General features: G+C 41.9%; 1 protein-coding gene across 4 annotated transcripts in view; it reads right to left on the reverse strand.

The window, feature by feature from the left end:
* tspan4a (tetraspanin 4a) overlaps positions 1 to 15,460 on the reverse strand; it is a 192,978-nt gene that overhangs the window by 12,565 nt on the left and 164,953 nt on the right. For all 4 annotated transcript variants that reach the window (XM_030079938.1, XM_030079946.1, XM_030079952.1 and 1 more), the window contains one exon: positions 4,074 to 4,205. In XM_030079938.1, the coding sequence (XP_029935798.1) occupies positions 4,074 to 4,205 (132 nt within the window). The remainder of the gene's footprint in view (positions 1 to 4,073; positions 4,206 to 15,460) is intronic.

Consider the following 15,460-nt stretch of genomic DNA (forward strand, 5'->3'; position numbering starts at 1 on the left):
CAGACCGCCACATAGAGAAGCCTGAACTCCACAGAACACGTTTCCACCGCTCCAGAGTCCCATCACATTACATCCTATTACATTACTATTCCAGCAGCACGCTGGAACTCAGTGAGCTCTTTAGAACAAGACGTTCTTTCACTGATGTTGGTAAAGGCAGACTGCATGGCTAGCTGCTGGGTTTAATACACCTGTGGCAGTGGGACTGAATGAACCAGCTGAATTCAGAGATTAAGAGCTGTGGCCCAATACTGTTGTCCAGATAGTGTAGCTCGCCCCTTTTCCTTGCAGATGGATTCAGCTGTGGGCAGCGATTAGTGTGTTTCACCACCGACCACCTTTGTGTGTTTGTCAAACAGCTGTGCCGAGAAATTGTCTAGTGGGCTCTCCAGTCTGCTGAGATCGAGCTGGAAAAGAGGGGTTACAATGACATAAAATTAAGCCTCCTTCAAAATGACGTGAAGAACAATGTCAGTGTGTGTTTGGGCTGTGACAGCTCATGGAAGCGCTGAGGATTAGGCCGACTGCAATCCCCACTCTGGAAATCAAACTGAACAGCTCTCGAGTTGGCCTGCGAGGAGCGTGACTTAATGAGGACGGACAAATGTGGACGCCGAGGGACGACCAACTGGGGATCACTGTGTTACATTCTCCAGGCTGATGGTATGTGTGTGTGTGTGTGGTAAAGCATGGTGGTTGCGTGTGTCTGTTTTGGTCTTTATTTACCTATTTTGTATGTGCCAGTGTGTGTCAAGGAGAGAGCCAAGCAAGATTTACTTTGAAGAGAAGAATTTTAAACATTAATACTTTATTCAGCGAGTCATCAGGAGTTCATGAACAGTCGGCCTCCAGCGAGGAGAACGGCAGCAGAACATCAGACATCAGAGCAGCTGAGACCGTCTTTAGAAATGGGTCACACTCTGACACACCAAGGGACTGAATGGGACAGACTACACCACATACTACACTATACATTGTACTGTTAATAATAATAATTATTATTATTGTTATTATTATTATTGTTGTTGTTGTTGTTATTATTGTTATTGTACAATTATTAGAGATTATTATATGATTATTATAGAATTATCATAAATTATTCTAAGTTATTATAGGATTATTATGAATTATCATAAATTATTATAGATTATTATATGATTATTATAGAGTTATCATACAATTATTATAGATTATTATACGATTATTATAGAATTATTATAACGACTTCAGCAGTGAGTTTGTGATCAAATATACAAGTAAAAGATACACTTCTGCACCGTCTGCACTAACATTTATTTAGTTATTTGAATTATAATAATACTATATACTAGAGTATGTATTATACTATCACTAATTATTGTAAATAATTAGTCCTTCTTGTTCTTCTTCTCATTCTTAATGTTATTTGCATTCTTACAGAATTATGGTAAATTATTTCAGATTACTATAGGGGTGTTATAGGATTTTTATAATTATAGCCCAGCAGTGAGTTTGTAAAAATAAGGGTGACCCTCCCGCACACCGTCTGCACTGTAACATTTTATTTATGTGATGTTTCGGTGTGTTTCCCTCCTCAGGCGTCCAGAGGTCGTGCAGGAAGGTCGACGCACCGAAACATCACATGAATAAAATGTTATGGTGCGAATGATGTGCAGGAATGTAAGCTTTATTTGCAAATTTCTTCTGTCCCAGCACCTGTCAATCAGGTGTGCATGAGATCCAGTTGCTTCATTGTAAAAAAAAAATAAATAAATAAGCAAATTTACATAAGTCAAAAAGGCAAAAGTCTGAAAGTACAAGAAAGACTGAGGAGAATTATGATTCAGTGTGAAATATATAAAGCCGTCGCTTAACCAAATCCTTGATCCACAGGGCAAACATTAATCAAATATTCAACGCAACGCTGTAATTTGCTGTCAAAATGCCATTTCCCATCACAAAAGCCAATAGATTTTGCAGGTCTAAGACAAAGAAAACAAGCTTTTATTTGAAGAGGGTAAACATAATTGGAAGTGCCGCCTCCTTTCCTGGGGACATCTTCCTCATATTGAAAAAATATTACATTGCTTTGTGCAGAAATTACGTCTGGGGGAAAAAATAATGGAGAGACAATTTGAAAAGGTTAGATTTTTCAGTGTTGAGATTCGACCTTGGCCTCTGCGGTCTTAAATGGATGCATTAAAAAAAAAGGAGTTTCAAACAATTAGATGAAGGGCTCAGGATTTTTAAAGGACAAGAGGTGTTTGTTCTTTTACCCAAAGCCAAAATTAATCCGTGCTTCAAAAAAGAAGAAAAAAAACCACTAATGAATAAAAATACAGTTGTTCTGCTTTAGAGCCAGAAATAATGGGGGGTTATAATTCATCCTTCTACTGAGGGAAGTTTTCTCATTTTTCCTCTGAATAGGCTACATGGAGTCTTTTAAAATAGCTCATTTATTCAGAATGGCAAACTCCAATGATAGGCAAGTAAATGAAAAATATTATAGGTTGTACTACACTTATATTTCTTCTGGTTTTTCTTGTCTTCTCATATCTATAATTGGACTTATTTTAAATTGTCAGTATTGAAACATGTCAAAATCAGCTCTGAGGTCAGTGCTGCAGGTTTCTCTACTATTTGAAGCTCATTATCAAGATAGTAAAGGTGGCCTACATAGGGGGCGCCGGCATTTCTATTGCGCTTTTCAAGTCTACTGACCACTCAAAGCACTTTACAGTGTCTGCCTCACACTCGCCCTGATGGCAGAGGCTGCCAAGGTGCCAAGCTGTCCATCAGGAGCAGTGAGGGGTTCAGTGTCTTGCTCAAGGACACTTCAACATACTAGCCAGGGATCGAACCGGGAACCCTCTGATGACCAGACGACTGCTCTGCCTCCGGAGCCACACCGTCCCGCTGTCGCCGTCGATGATCTGCTCATGCACAAACTGAAAGTGCACGAGCAGATCCGTCTCCTTCCTTCTTACCTGGAGAATCCTCCACTATAACAGCAGCCCACCAAGGTGTGACACACCTGGCTGTTAAAGGGGACGGGAGACGGCGCTCTGATTGATTTACTGCATGTTACGCCCAAAACACAGCCAGGATTAATGAAGAGACTCAGCACAAGCCTTTAGAATGACTGTTTTTTCCACCATTAAAACAGCAAAAGTGGACTTGGACACGCCCTGAATGCACCTGCACCACGCTCTGCAGACCGGGACTCCAGATGTTTAAAATAAAGCCGCTGATGTTTATAATCTATTTTTAAATTCAGTTTATGAAAGACAATATTTTATGACACATTTAGTCCAGAGCCATCGAAAGATTTTTGAAGTAATTATCTACCACTTCGCCGCAGTGGTCTGATATGTGTGGCTTTGGTATTGTTGGAGGACAAACACACAGAGGAGTGTGGGGAGTGGATTTAGTGGTCAAAGCAATTGTGTGATAAGGTTTTTGAAAAGGTGATGATTTTGATGATGACCTTCAAGGACCGGTCCTCCTAAAATACAAAAAAAAAAAAAAAAACGATCCCACTTTCCCACTAACTGGTTCTGTGTGTTTTGTTTGCGATTATTTCCAGCCAAAACACACTCTGCTGGCAAACGGTGTGTGTCTGCCTCAACAGAGTATGAATTCGGGGTGGATATCTTCATCAGGAAATAGTTCCCAGTGAAGCTCTTTGTGCGCTCTCGGTGCTGTGGATTATTCCCGGTGCCCGTGTCATTGTTTTTGGAAGAGCTTTGCTGTTGAGTTTTTCGCATGGAAATTTCTGACGGTTTGAGTTCCGCCTGTTGCGCCGCGCTGCTGGGAGAGACGGGGAAGATCGCGGCAGACTGGGAGCCTCGCCAAATCACACAGAATCTGTCTGGGAGGACAGACTGCACCGGAGACGCAGTGCATGAAAGAGTTTTTTGTATTCTGGGTGAACAGCTCCTTTAAAATTCAGAACGTGTTCACCAAAGACAGAAACGCAAAGTCGAGGTCACAGCGTTAAGAGCGACGCGGCACGCTGTGTGAGGGTGTATCTGCTGGAAAGTGACAAAGTGACACTTTTCCTTTAGCTTTTTTTTTCACCGTCTGGTCCTTACCGCTGTCCACCACGTCCCCGGGTTGTCCAGGCCGCAGTTGTCGCTGTACTCCAGGCAGCAGGAGTCCGGCACGCGGGTGGCGTTGTAGACCTCGAACCAGTCTGTGTGGTTGGTGACGCCGCAGCAGCGAAACTGCAGCAGACAAACACAGAAAGACAAGAGAGATCAGATCGTGCATCATGATGATCCAAACCCCCCCCCCCCCCCCCGCGGGAATGAAGGTATTCCTCAGAGCTGAAAATGCAGATAAATGTAAACACGCATGGGAATTATACTTTATGAAATGTTATTAATGTGTTTCCAAACACCTTTGTGGTCCAAATGGGCTCTAAAGCACATAATGAATATGTTGGCCTGGCAGCAAAATTACAGTTATCCACAAACACTTTCAGACAACAGCAGCATCAAAGACATCACTTATTGTGGCTGCAGCACACGAGTGCGCACACACACACACACTCACACACTCACACACACACACTCACACGCATGCAGGAAGAAACTGGCCAATAAATAATAAACTCTCTTTCTAGAGAACAAATAGCTTTTAGAGCAGCATGAACATCAGCTCCTACATAACAAATATGTAGGCCTGCCAGTGAAGTTGTTGACAAGCACTTGGTGACTATATTAAATCACTTGCGGCAGTGGCACACACACACACACACACACACACAGGGGTGAATAGCAGAGTGATTTACTGGAGAACAACAGTGTAAGAGCAGCAGAGTCAGCTGGGTGAGCCGCTGTGCTGCAGATCCTCTGGTCGTGGTGTATAATCGGGGGTCAGGTAATCGAGGTCCTGCTGTATTTGCAGCTCCAGCCAAACGGTGAACATACCTTGAATGTATAAACTATCAGGGTCATCGTCGTGACACCGAGTTGCAACACATTTTGCAAAACCCCAGTTCCAGTTCATGTAGAGGCCCTGATCACCGCTAAAGGTCACTTTCACACCTCATGACCTGTTGGCACGGCCTGGACTAACAAGGTGTGAGACACACTGTGTTTTTTTTTTTTTTTTTTTTTTTTTTTGTCATTTGGCTCGGCTGCTCGGTGATCCCGGAAGGGCTTTGGAGATCATTTTGTCCTGGGCTGGAGCGAGACACACGGCGGCCCTGCATGACAGACTGACACGACTCTGATCGATCACTCACAGCACCGACACCGATATAAAACTCTAGCTGTGAGATGATGGAACCATATGGCAGCCGCCTTACCTGCACTCAGGTTTAGACGTGTTGAAACTGGAACCTATAGAGAAAACGTCTTAACCAATGCACCAATACTGCGTTTTAATCAGTAAGTAATGAGTGCAAGACAGCTGTGCCTGTCCAGAATGAACCAAAAAAAAAAAAGAAAAAAAAAAAAAGATTCAGGTAGAGCTGTGATGATTACAGCTCAAAATTCAACAGCTCACAATCCCAAAAATCAACTAGTTCACATTCATTTCTTCCTTCTTTTAAATGAGCCGGTCTGAGCTGTTTCTCAGCAGAACCTCGCTGCCACTGTCCACTTCCCAAACTAAATTAATTATTGTATACGACTATAAGAATCACAGACAGAGATTACTTTTAAAAACCAAGAAAAAAACAATGTGAGTGTATATTTTACCAGTTGAACAAAGTGTCATACAGCAGGACAACTCAAACACATCGCTTTACAAGTGTAATTCAGCTCTATATTCATTTTTTTTATTATGCAGCAAGTGGGAAAAAGAGGTGCAATAAAGCTATAATGCAAATGCAATGGAAATTTTATTTAGTCTGCATGAAATAAAATGATGCGGCAGTTGAAAAACATAAAATAGAACATATGCCCCCAAACGAGGCGGTGCAGGCTCCACGACGGGCTTCATTACATCCGCTAGCTGAAAGATGTGCTATGATTTCAGTTCTGCAGAGCATTCAATTTAGAGAAAGCAATAAAGGGGAAAAAAGACCAGGCTCTGCGTCTAAAACACTCCACGAGAATATCCTGAACTGCAGTTACTTTGAGAGACCAGCAGAGTCCAGAAAGTGCCAAGTGCCACCAAGATCCTAAGTATGTACCAGACCAAGGACGTGTAAACTTAGGCTGCTGTGAAATATTCAGCCAGTATATTTGAACATCCTCTGAAGAGAAAAGAACTCAACAGTCCTCCTCATTCAACATGAAGACGAGGCTAAAAGTCACGGAGGTCGGGTTTCTTGTGAGAGAAGGAGCCTGTGGACCCTGGAAGATTTTCTCAGTTTGCCTGCCGCTGACACATGAGCCGAAATGTTGATTTTGGTCCCTGCTCTGCACTCTGAGGTGGTGTTGCTGACATCAAGATAGCGTTTGTTATTCACATTTCTGTTTGCTGCAGAAGTCCGAAAAAAAAACTGTGACTATTAGAACCGAACTGGTGTGTTACTTGGTGGCTAACGGTAAAGTTACCCAGCTCACTGACTTTTGTAGGTTTAATTAACCCATAAAAATAAAGATTAAATATATTATATTATTTATTTATTTATTTATTTATTTTTTACGGTCCTGCAATACATGAGAAAACTCTGCTGGTGAAATTTTTTCTCAATGGGACAACATTTCCCCCTCTCTCATCGACCTTGAAGTTTAGCCATAGACTTAGCACAGTCTTTTTTCACACGTGAATAGGGTAAAGATTTTCTCCTATAGATATCACCATGAAACTTACTAAGTTAATTACTTACAATGGGCCAAACAAAAAATATATTACAAGTTCTTTGAAATTCTTTGTTTACATGAGCAAATTTCAAGTTGAACTTTAAGTTTAGCCAGTTTTCAACTTCCGCAAGAGCAGTTGCTAAGCAACCATGCGAGCATAACAAGTGCAGATTTCTGTTCAGTGTTGCCAACTTGGCGACTTTCTCGCTAAATCTGGCGACTTTCCAACTCCCCATGGCGACTTTTTTTGTCAAAAGCGACTAGCGACAAATCTAGCGACTTTTCCTGGTGTTACTGGAGACTTCTGGTATTGTGGAAACTGACATGAAAGCACGTATCGTTCCTCTGCAGTTCCTGTTCTCAGCGAGCAGCGGGTGCTGCCGCGAGCCCCTCCCCCGCTCCAAAGTCCTCACAGGTGGTCACAGCCTCCAGTTGCAGGCAGCTGCAGTCAGGAGAGGAGCAGAGAGGAGACCCACCACTCTGCGTCCAGGCAGCAGATGAATCGCTCATGCGCAAAGCCGCCGTTGGTCCCGCCCTTCCCGTAAATTTGTAGTTCTAAAACATATTTAGAATGTTTTTTACTCACTTTTTGTCTCTCCTACAATGTTATTCATCTCCTACAGCGTCCATTACAATCACGTGCAAATGGCAAATTATGCAAATTAGGCGATGACGTCATTTGGCGACTTCTAGCGACTTTTAGCTACTTTCCTTACTGAGGAGTTGGCAACACTGTTTCTGTTGGAGCCTCAGATTCCCACAGACTGTCCAACAGTCTGCTGCCAGAAATAAGTTAAGCTTTCAGATGTTTAAGTTGAAGTGAATTAAGCCTTTAACTTTACCTTTGTAAACTGTGAATGTGTGATGTAAATATGTAAATATAAATATAACTACTTATATCAGGATATTTTGTTAAGTTTTTCTTGAGTTTTCTCTTTTGTATTCTAACATGTTGGGAATAAATGTCACTTGTTTTCAAGGATTGTTGTTTTTATTCATTCAATTTCACTTTCATTCTCGGGAAAGGATAATGTTGCAACTGAGGCTAAAGATCAACTTGAAATTTGCTCATGTAAACAAAGAATTTCAAAGAACTTGTAATACATTTTTTGTTATGCTGGCTTATGCTACGTTCCAGGCCACCTGTAACTGGTGATTTACCGGGTAAAAGTGGTAGTCTGGTTAAAAGTCAAGTAGCCAACGGTGAGAAATATTGTATTGGGTAGAGATAAAAAGTACTTTTTTAACTTAATGTTGTAAATACTACCTACATATAACATTACCTTTTAAGTGTATGAAATTAAATAATATAAGCACGCCTACAGCACGTTCCGCCATCGCCGTTTGTAACAAGAATGTTTGTTGGTTATGCCTGGAACGGTTTAAAGTCGTGACTCGTGACTTTGTGACGTCGTGATTCACAGGCACAATTCCCCGCTGGAACGCAGCATTATTGTAAGTAATCAACTGTGGGAATCTGAGGCTCCAACAGAAATCTGCACTTGTTATGCTAGCATGGTTGCTTAGCAACTGCTCTTGCGGAAAAAGGATCATGTTGAAAACTGGCTAAGAGAAAACTCAAGAAAAACTTAACAAAATATCCTGATATGTTGGGCCTCAAGCCCAACACACACCGCGACACTACGCTGCCGGTGTGTGTTGGGCTTGAGGCTCCAACAGAAATCTGCACTTGTTATGCTCGCATGGTTGCTTAGCAACTGCTCTTGTGGAAAAGGATCGTGTGGAAAACTGGCTAAACTTAAAGTTCAACTTGAAATTTGCTCATGTAAACAAAGAATTTCAAAGAACTTGTAATACATTTTTTGTTTGGCCCATTGTAAGTAATCAACTTAGTAAGTTTCATGGTGATAGCTATAGGATAAAATTTTTACCCTATTCACGTGTGAAAAAAGACTGTGTTAAGTCTATGGCTAAACTTCAAGGTCGATGAGAGAGGGGGAAATGTTGTCCAATTGAGAAAAAATTTCACCAGCAGAGTTTTCTCATGTATTGCAACCAATTTAGGGGTTAGGAGCTTAAAAAATATAAAGTTGAAAATTTACATGTAAAAATGGGCCACCCTACTGCAGAGTCCAGATGACAGTAACAGACCTGGTTCCAGGTGTGAATGGTCTTTACCACTTTTGCAGAGTTATTACATTTAGTATGAACAACTTTTTGTAAATATTATTTGTTGCTGCAGCGGCTCTGTAGCGCCCTCCCGAGGTCAGTTTGATGAACTCTTTAAAGACAGGATGAACGGGATCGGACACAATTTGTCTGCCCTGCATTTTATTTTATATACATCCTAGTTGTCTCACAACAATTTTACTGGAAATGTTTATAATTTTGGATAGTCTACTTTTGCTTTTAGACGCCAGACACGCACACCATGCCCACATGTTAAAAGTTAAATCACTTTCAACAAAACTTCTATAAACCGTCTCTAAAATTTCCTTGCACTTATCGTATGAATCCAGTTTCCTGATTAGATGCAAGTGTTGCTTCACTTTAAAAAAAAAAAAAAATGTATTCTGTGTTGACTGCAAAATACAGAATACATTAAAAAAAAAAAGCAATGCATGAAAAATGATGACAGCCTCAGTCTCTTCGGTCCTGTTAGTGAAGCAGGTAGCTGCTGCACAGCCAACAGCTATTCCTGCTGCATAAGTGCAAATTATAAACAGCAGCCAGGGAAGACGGTGGACGGTAATTCTGTGAGTTATGAGCTGATGTTGCCTCGAGTGTTTTACACGTGTGTGTGTGTGTGGCGGGCTGGACGGACTGCAGCCCTGACTGCATCAGCAGGGAGACGAGGGACGGGAAATCAATTTATCAACCCACAGCTTCCCTTTCTCACTTCTCAGGGAACCGACGTGACCGACACTTCCAGGACGGCTCAGCTCCAAACACCCGGCGCCCATCAAGGACGTTCTTACCCAAACTGAACCGCACCAAAGGGGAACAACCGAGGTCTCGAGGGCCTTTGTGATCCACAGTTCACAGAAAACAAAAGCGACATCCTCTGGCTTGAACCCTCGGTGGGCTGGAAAAACTCCCAGCCGCTAAAAAAAAAACGACTTTAAATGAAAGAAATCATCATCTCCGAGTTTGAAAATCCTTCCTCCTCTGTTGATCCGCGCCTTCTTTGCGACTGCTGCACATTTAATAAGGGAATTCAGCGAGGAATAATGGCTTTAACCTGGACTCACCTCATCAGTGCACTTCAATGAGTGTTGCTGACAGTTTGTACATTCAGTGCAGTTTTCACAGATACTGCCACCCTACCTGATTTTAGTCTCAATGCCATTTTTTTCCCCCTCCTCTCTCTTTTTTTTTTTTTGCATAGAATCATTATGTGTTCATTTAAAACGTGCTCACTTGAGCTGGTGGATCCGGTTTGTAATTCATCATTAAAGTGCAGCAGAATTCAAATGACCAGAAAGTGTCTGAAGCGTGGTTTCAAAGTCTGCGAGGCGAGAGGCCGCGCACACACACACACACCACCGCGGCGTTTCAAACGTTATCGTCTCAGAAAGTTCGAGGCCGGCGTGGCGGGTGACCCTCGCTGATTTATTACGGCGCTATTCGGTGCTTGGCGGGTGGTAATTTGGGACCCTGCCTGTCTGTTAAATCTTTTTATGTATGTAGATCGTCCGCCATCCCATAAGTGGCCATTAATAACATTCAGGGTGAACTTTGCTCCGCGGGCATCTGCAGTATTATGTATTCAGTGACTCAGCACAAATGAAGGAGGATAAGGACAGTAAGAGAATGAGAGCTGCCTTTTAATGGTCTTCATCTCAGCTGTATGCATTTCTTTATGGGGCCCATACATACACTGCACACACACACACACACACACACACACATAAATACTCAAACTATAACTCATGCAGACACTGAGGCACGCAGATTCTCCTGTAAGTCGTTCTGCTCCGTACATTAATATTACCCCGTCAACACACACACACACACACACCTCATTTGCATATCATCACATTTATTTATTTATGCCACCAAAATTAATGAATAAATGCCAAGCACCAGACTGGTGATCAGCTCGGCTCACCCCTGGCAGGTCTGCGTCGTGTGTGAGTTTCTGACGGCTAATTAATGTTTGGACTGCAGCTCCAATTAAAGCATATCTGGGCTCACTGGTATTGAACAAATCAGACTGTCTTAGTGACACGGTGTTGGTTTGGCCTTAATGGGAGGCCGGGTCAGTTTCCTCCGTGCGAATGCGACACATCCACCAGGTCTGATCCATGAACTCCTGCTCAAAAAATGAACGACAAACGGGAAAACTACATGATGTTGAGCAGCGGCACAAAGCTGCACCGGTGTTTTGAAGGACGCACAACGGCACACATTTGAGAGCTCATTTCGGCCATGTGTTTTCCTAAATGGCAGAACGTCTTTCTGCCGCAGCACTGCCATGTGGTTGCCTAGTCAAACCACGGGATTGACAGGTCGTGGTAGATATTTGCCTTCATGGCTTTCTCCTAGAAAGACTCTGGGCTCTAGTTTCCCGGCGCAGCGCAGGGTGGCGCAGGGAGGCGAACCCCTCGCAGAGCTGGTTTGGACCAGAGCAACCTGAGGGGCGCATAGTTTGGTAGCTTGGCAGACCGAGGTGCGCTGAGAGGGGAGTGGCGTTGCAGCGGGGGGAGGTGCACTGCAAAAACTCAACATCTTACCAAGATTATTTGTCTTATTTCAAGTCAAAAATGTCTTATTCCTAGTCAAAATATCTCATTGAACTTAAAATAAGACATGATCAGCTCAGAAGTAACTTGTTTTTAGACAATTGTCTCTTGTTTCAAGTGAAAATTTGCTTGAAACAAGTGAAAATTTGCTTGAAACAAGTGAAAATTTGCTTGTTTCATTGGCAAAATTTGTTTCTTGTTTCTAGCTAATTTTCACTTATTTCAAGTGAATTTTCACTTTTTCAACTGGCAAATTTTGCCAATGAAACAAGCAAATTTTCACTTTTTCAACTGGCAAATTTTGCCAATGAAACAAGCAAATTTTCACTTGTTTCAAGCAAATTTTCACTTTTGTCTAAAAACAATTTACTTCTGAGGTGATCATGTCTTATTTTAAGTGTAATGAGATATTTTGACTAGAAATAAGACATTTTTGACTTGAAATAAGACAAATAATCTTGGTAAGATTTTGCATTTTTGCAGTGTGTGGACAGATTCAGCTTGGTGTAGTGACAGTTTCGTGCCAAAAGGCTTCGCCGAGGTGCGCCCAAAGCTCGCCATCTGAAACCACGCGGAGCGGAGCCGGCGCAGTGGAAGTTTGGCTTACAGGCGGGCAGTGCGCACACATCACCAAAACCTCACAATCAGCACAAACGGTGCCAATCTCCTCTGATCTGACATCAGTTGTGACGGGACAGTCGATATGGAGATAAATGTATGTGCTGATTGTGATCGTAGCATTGAATAGTTGGTTTTGACGGTATTTATTGCATTGTTAATGTGCCTGACTTTCTGGACACCTGCCTGTGAAATTTTGGTGACGTCTCTGCCAGAGGGATTAGGGTTAGGGTGAGGCAAGATTCGACACTGTGACACAGCGGCAGTGCTACGGCAAAAAAACTTTTCTGCCATTTCAGAAACCAGCTGGCTGAGTGGAGCGCTGAAAGTGAAGCCAAAACAAACGTGTGTTATTTTTTTTTCACTTTGGATCACTGCTGAAAACCCTGTTGTTTTCAGGGCAGCGGTAGCTCACCTGGTAGAGCGCGTACCACCTGTCAGATAGATAGATAGATAGATACTTTATTCATCCCGAAGGAAATTCGCAGTTTTTCAGCAGTATCCAGATTACAAGATTAAATTAAAAAAAAAAAAAAAAAAGAATAAGATCTAAGTACAACTCGATAGAGATCTAGGTACAACAGTGTGCAAAAAACAATGTGTAAAAAAAAAAAAAAAAAAATCAAGGCCGAGTCCTGACCGCAGTGTCCCGGGTTTTAATCCGAGCTCAGGCCCTTCACTCTCTCCTCTCTCCAGCCTTTCCTGTCACCCTCTACTGTATCAAATCCAACAAATAAAGAAATGTCAAAAAAAAAAAATGTGTTGTTTTCCAATCTCAGTGGATCTGTTACACTTGCACTGACCAACAAATACCACTACATGAAAACATTTTATGAAACGCTGTCCCACATCTGTCACACCGACGTCTCATGCAACACAAACACTTCCATCTTATTAAATGCATCAGTCCACGCCGACTCCCCTGCACTTTTTTTACACTATGAGTCTATTTCTGTTGCGCGTAGTGAAGCGTGATCTGCACACACAGCTGCCGAAGTCACACAAATATCCCGTTGTCTGTGTGTTTTGAACTTATTCACTCATCACACTGATTGATCAGGGAGTTTGCCTGTTTCACTGCAGGCAGGTTCCTCTCATTCGCTTCAGTGGGCGTGGAAATGAAAATCAGTGAATGAATACATACGAGCGCTGATGATTTCTTCCCAAGGAGACGACATGTAAACTTCTTTGGTTCAGTAAATTTGTGCCGTCAGTCAGCCCGGTGAAGGCTGGCAGGTTAGCCGGCCGCCGACACATCCACACACACACACACACACACACACACACACACACACACACACACACACACACACAGCTGACAAATCAAACCCTGTGAACCTGTCTACTGCTCCCTCTGCTTCATCAAAAATGTTTTTTCTAACATTTATGGTAATTCTTGTAACATAATTGTAAAGATATCATGCTAAGTATTTGCTTTTAATTTTTTAACTAATTTCTGAGTTAATTTCTGGTATTTATGGCTAGTTTTCTTATACTTTCTTATTACTTATTGCCATAGGCGGTTCTAGGGGGTGGCAGGGGGTGGCAGCTGCCACCCTAGAAAAATGCCTTGCCACCCTAGTTGCCACCCCAATTTCAGACAATTTATTTATTTATTTTTTAACTGTGGCTGTTCGGAAACTCGCTGTTACGAGACTCAAATGTACGAGTGCAAGTAAATGCAGCAAAAGATGACACTCCCACTATTTAAGGGGTTGATAAATAAATAAATAAATAAATAAATAAATAAATATTTCTAATGCCACGTTTTGGTTTTCTATTCAATGCTTTACTCATGTTTTTGAGTTAAAATATCCTCATTTGGGGGTTTTCTAAGCAAATACTGATATATGTGATTGTTTGGTATTAAATCAGCATATATATTTCTGCCACCCCTTAGAGTCTCCATGCCACCCTCTTGCCACCCCATGAATATTTGTCTAGATCCGCCCCTGCTTATTGCTTATTACTTATAATTTGCTCATCAACTTTTTGCATGTTTTTGAGAGGAATAAGGTGAATTTCAGGCTTCAAAGGGTTTACTGGATTGATCGCGGAGGCTTTATGCTGTAATCCACTGCAAGTCGGAAACTGATAGTTCTGAGTCGGTCTTTCTAACTTCCAATCTCAATGCATCCTCGTGTGTCTGCTCGGGAAAACACTGATGTTTGTTTCTACAGATTACCAAGAAACAGGAGGCGCAGGCTGCTGCACGCTCGCAAAGACTTACGCCAAGCACAAATCAACAGAACGGACATGGAAATGGCAGCTACACAGTTCTTACAGCAAATTTCCCAACACAAACAAAACAGAAAGTAAAAAATGGATTAAAACGTAGTAATTCTGCTTACGTTTCACTGGATGCAGCACTATATCTGCTAAGACGTCATGTGTTTACTCGAGCTAGGTGGATCTTGTTGGTGTTCCGACTTGAATAATTGAATCTTTATTCAGACACAAGGTCCACATAAGAAATGAAATTGAAAATAAAATCAAAGATAAAACAGACGAAAAAGTGAAGAAATACATTATACAGTGCTATACGATTAAGTTACCATTGTAGCCAGTGTACCATTGTATGTCATATATACACATACACATACATACATGTATACATATATATACACACACACATACATACATACACACACACACACACACACACACACACACATATATATATATATATATATATATATACATATACACACACACACACACATAGATATACACACACATATACATACATGTACACACATATACACATATACAGGTTACCTATAGATATGAGATAAAAAGCGTTTACTTAAGAAAGGCTCAAGCTGATATGCCAGTGCATATGAAGTCTGGATGTGAACCGATAGCCCATGAATGACCGTCTCCATTGCACTTTTCCATGTCAGAGGCTGTTTTTTTTTTTTTTTCCAAGTTTTGAGCAAAATGGATCGCATCATCATAATAATTAAGGAAGATGGAGCCCTAGACAGTGTGCCTGACCTGCCTGGTGGGTCCTTCAGCTCTAAAAGAGACAGACTGACTGAATAACGGGCCATCAGAGTGGCTTCTGCTAGTTATTAGTCATAGCTAAAAGTCATATGTCTCTCCACACACACACACACACACACACACAGTGCACGTTTCAGAGAGCTCAACATCCAGCGAGCCTCACATCCGCTAATGGAGCACAACTACGAGCCTCAGCGCTGAATCTGTGATCTGAAATGAGCGCAGAGAGTCCTGAGGTCCCGGATCTATCATTTGATGTCTCCCGGCGGCATTCACCAGCAGCAGCGCCGCCGCTCCCCTCGCATTCCTGCATTCCAAGTCTATTTTTCTCACATTGTGTTTTCTCTGCTGTGTGGATTTTTTTTTTTTTTTTAAATATAAATAATACGA

Source organism: Myripristis murdjan, chromosome 3, assembly GCF_902150065.1.
Source record: "Myripristis murdjan chromosome 3, fMyrMur1.1, whole genome shotgun sequence".
Lineage (NCBI taxonomy): Eukaryota > Metazoa > Chordata > Actinopteri > Holocentriformes > Holocentridae > Myripristis > Myripristis murdjan.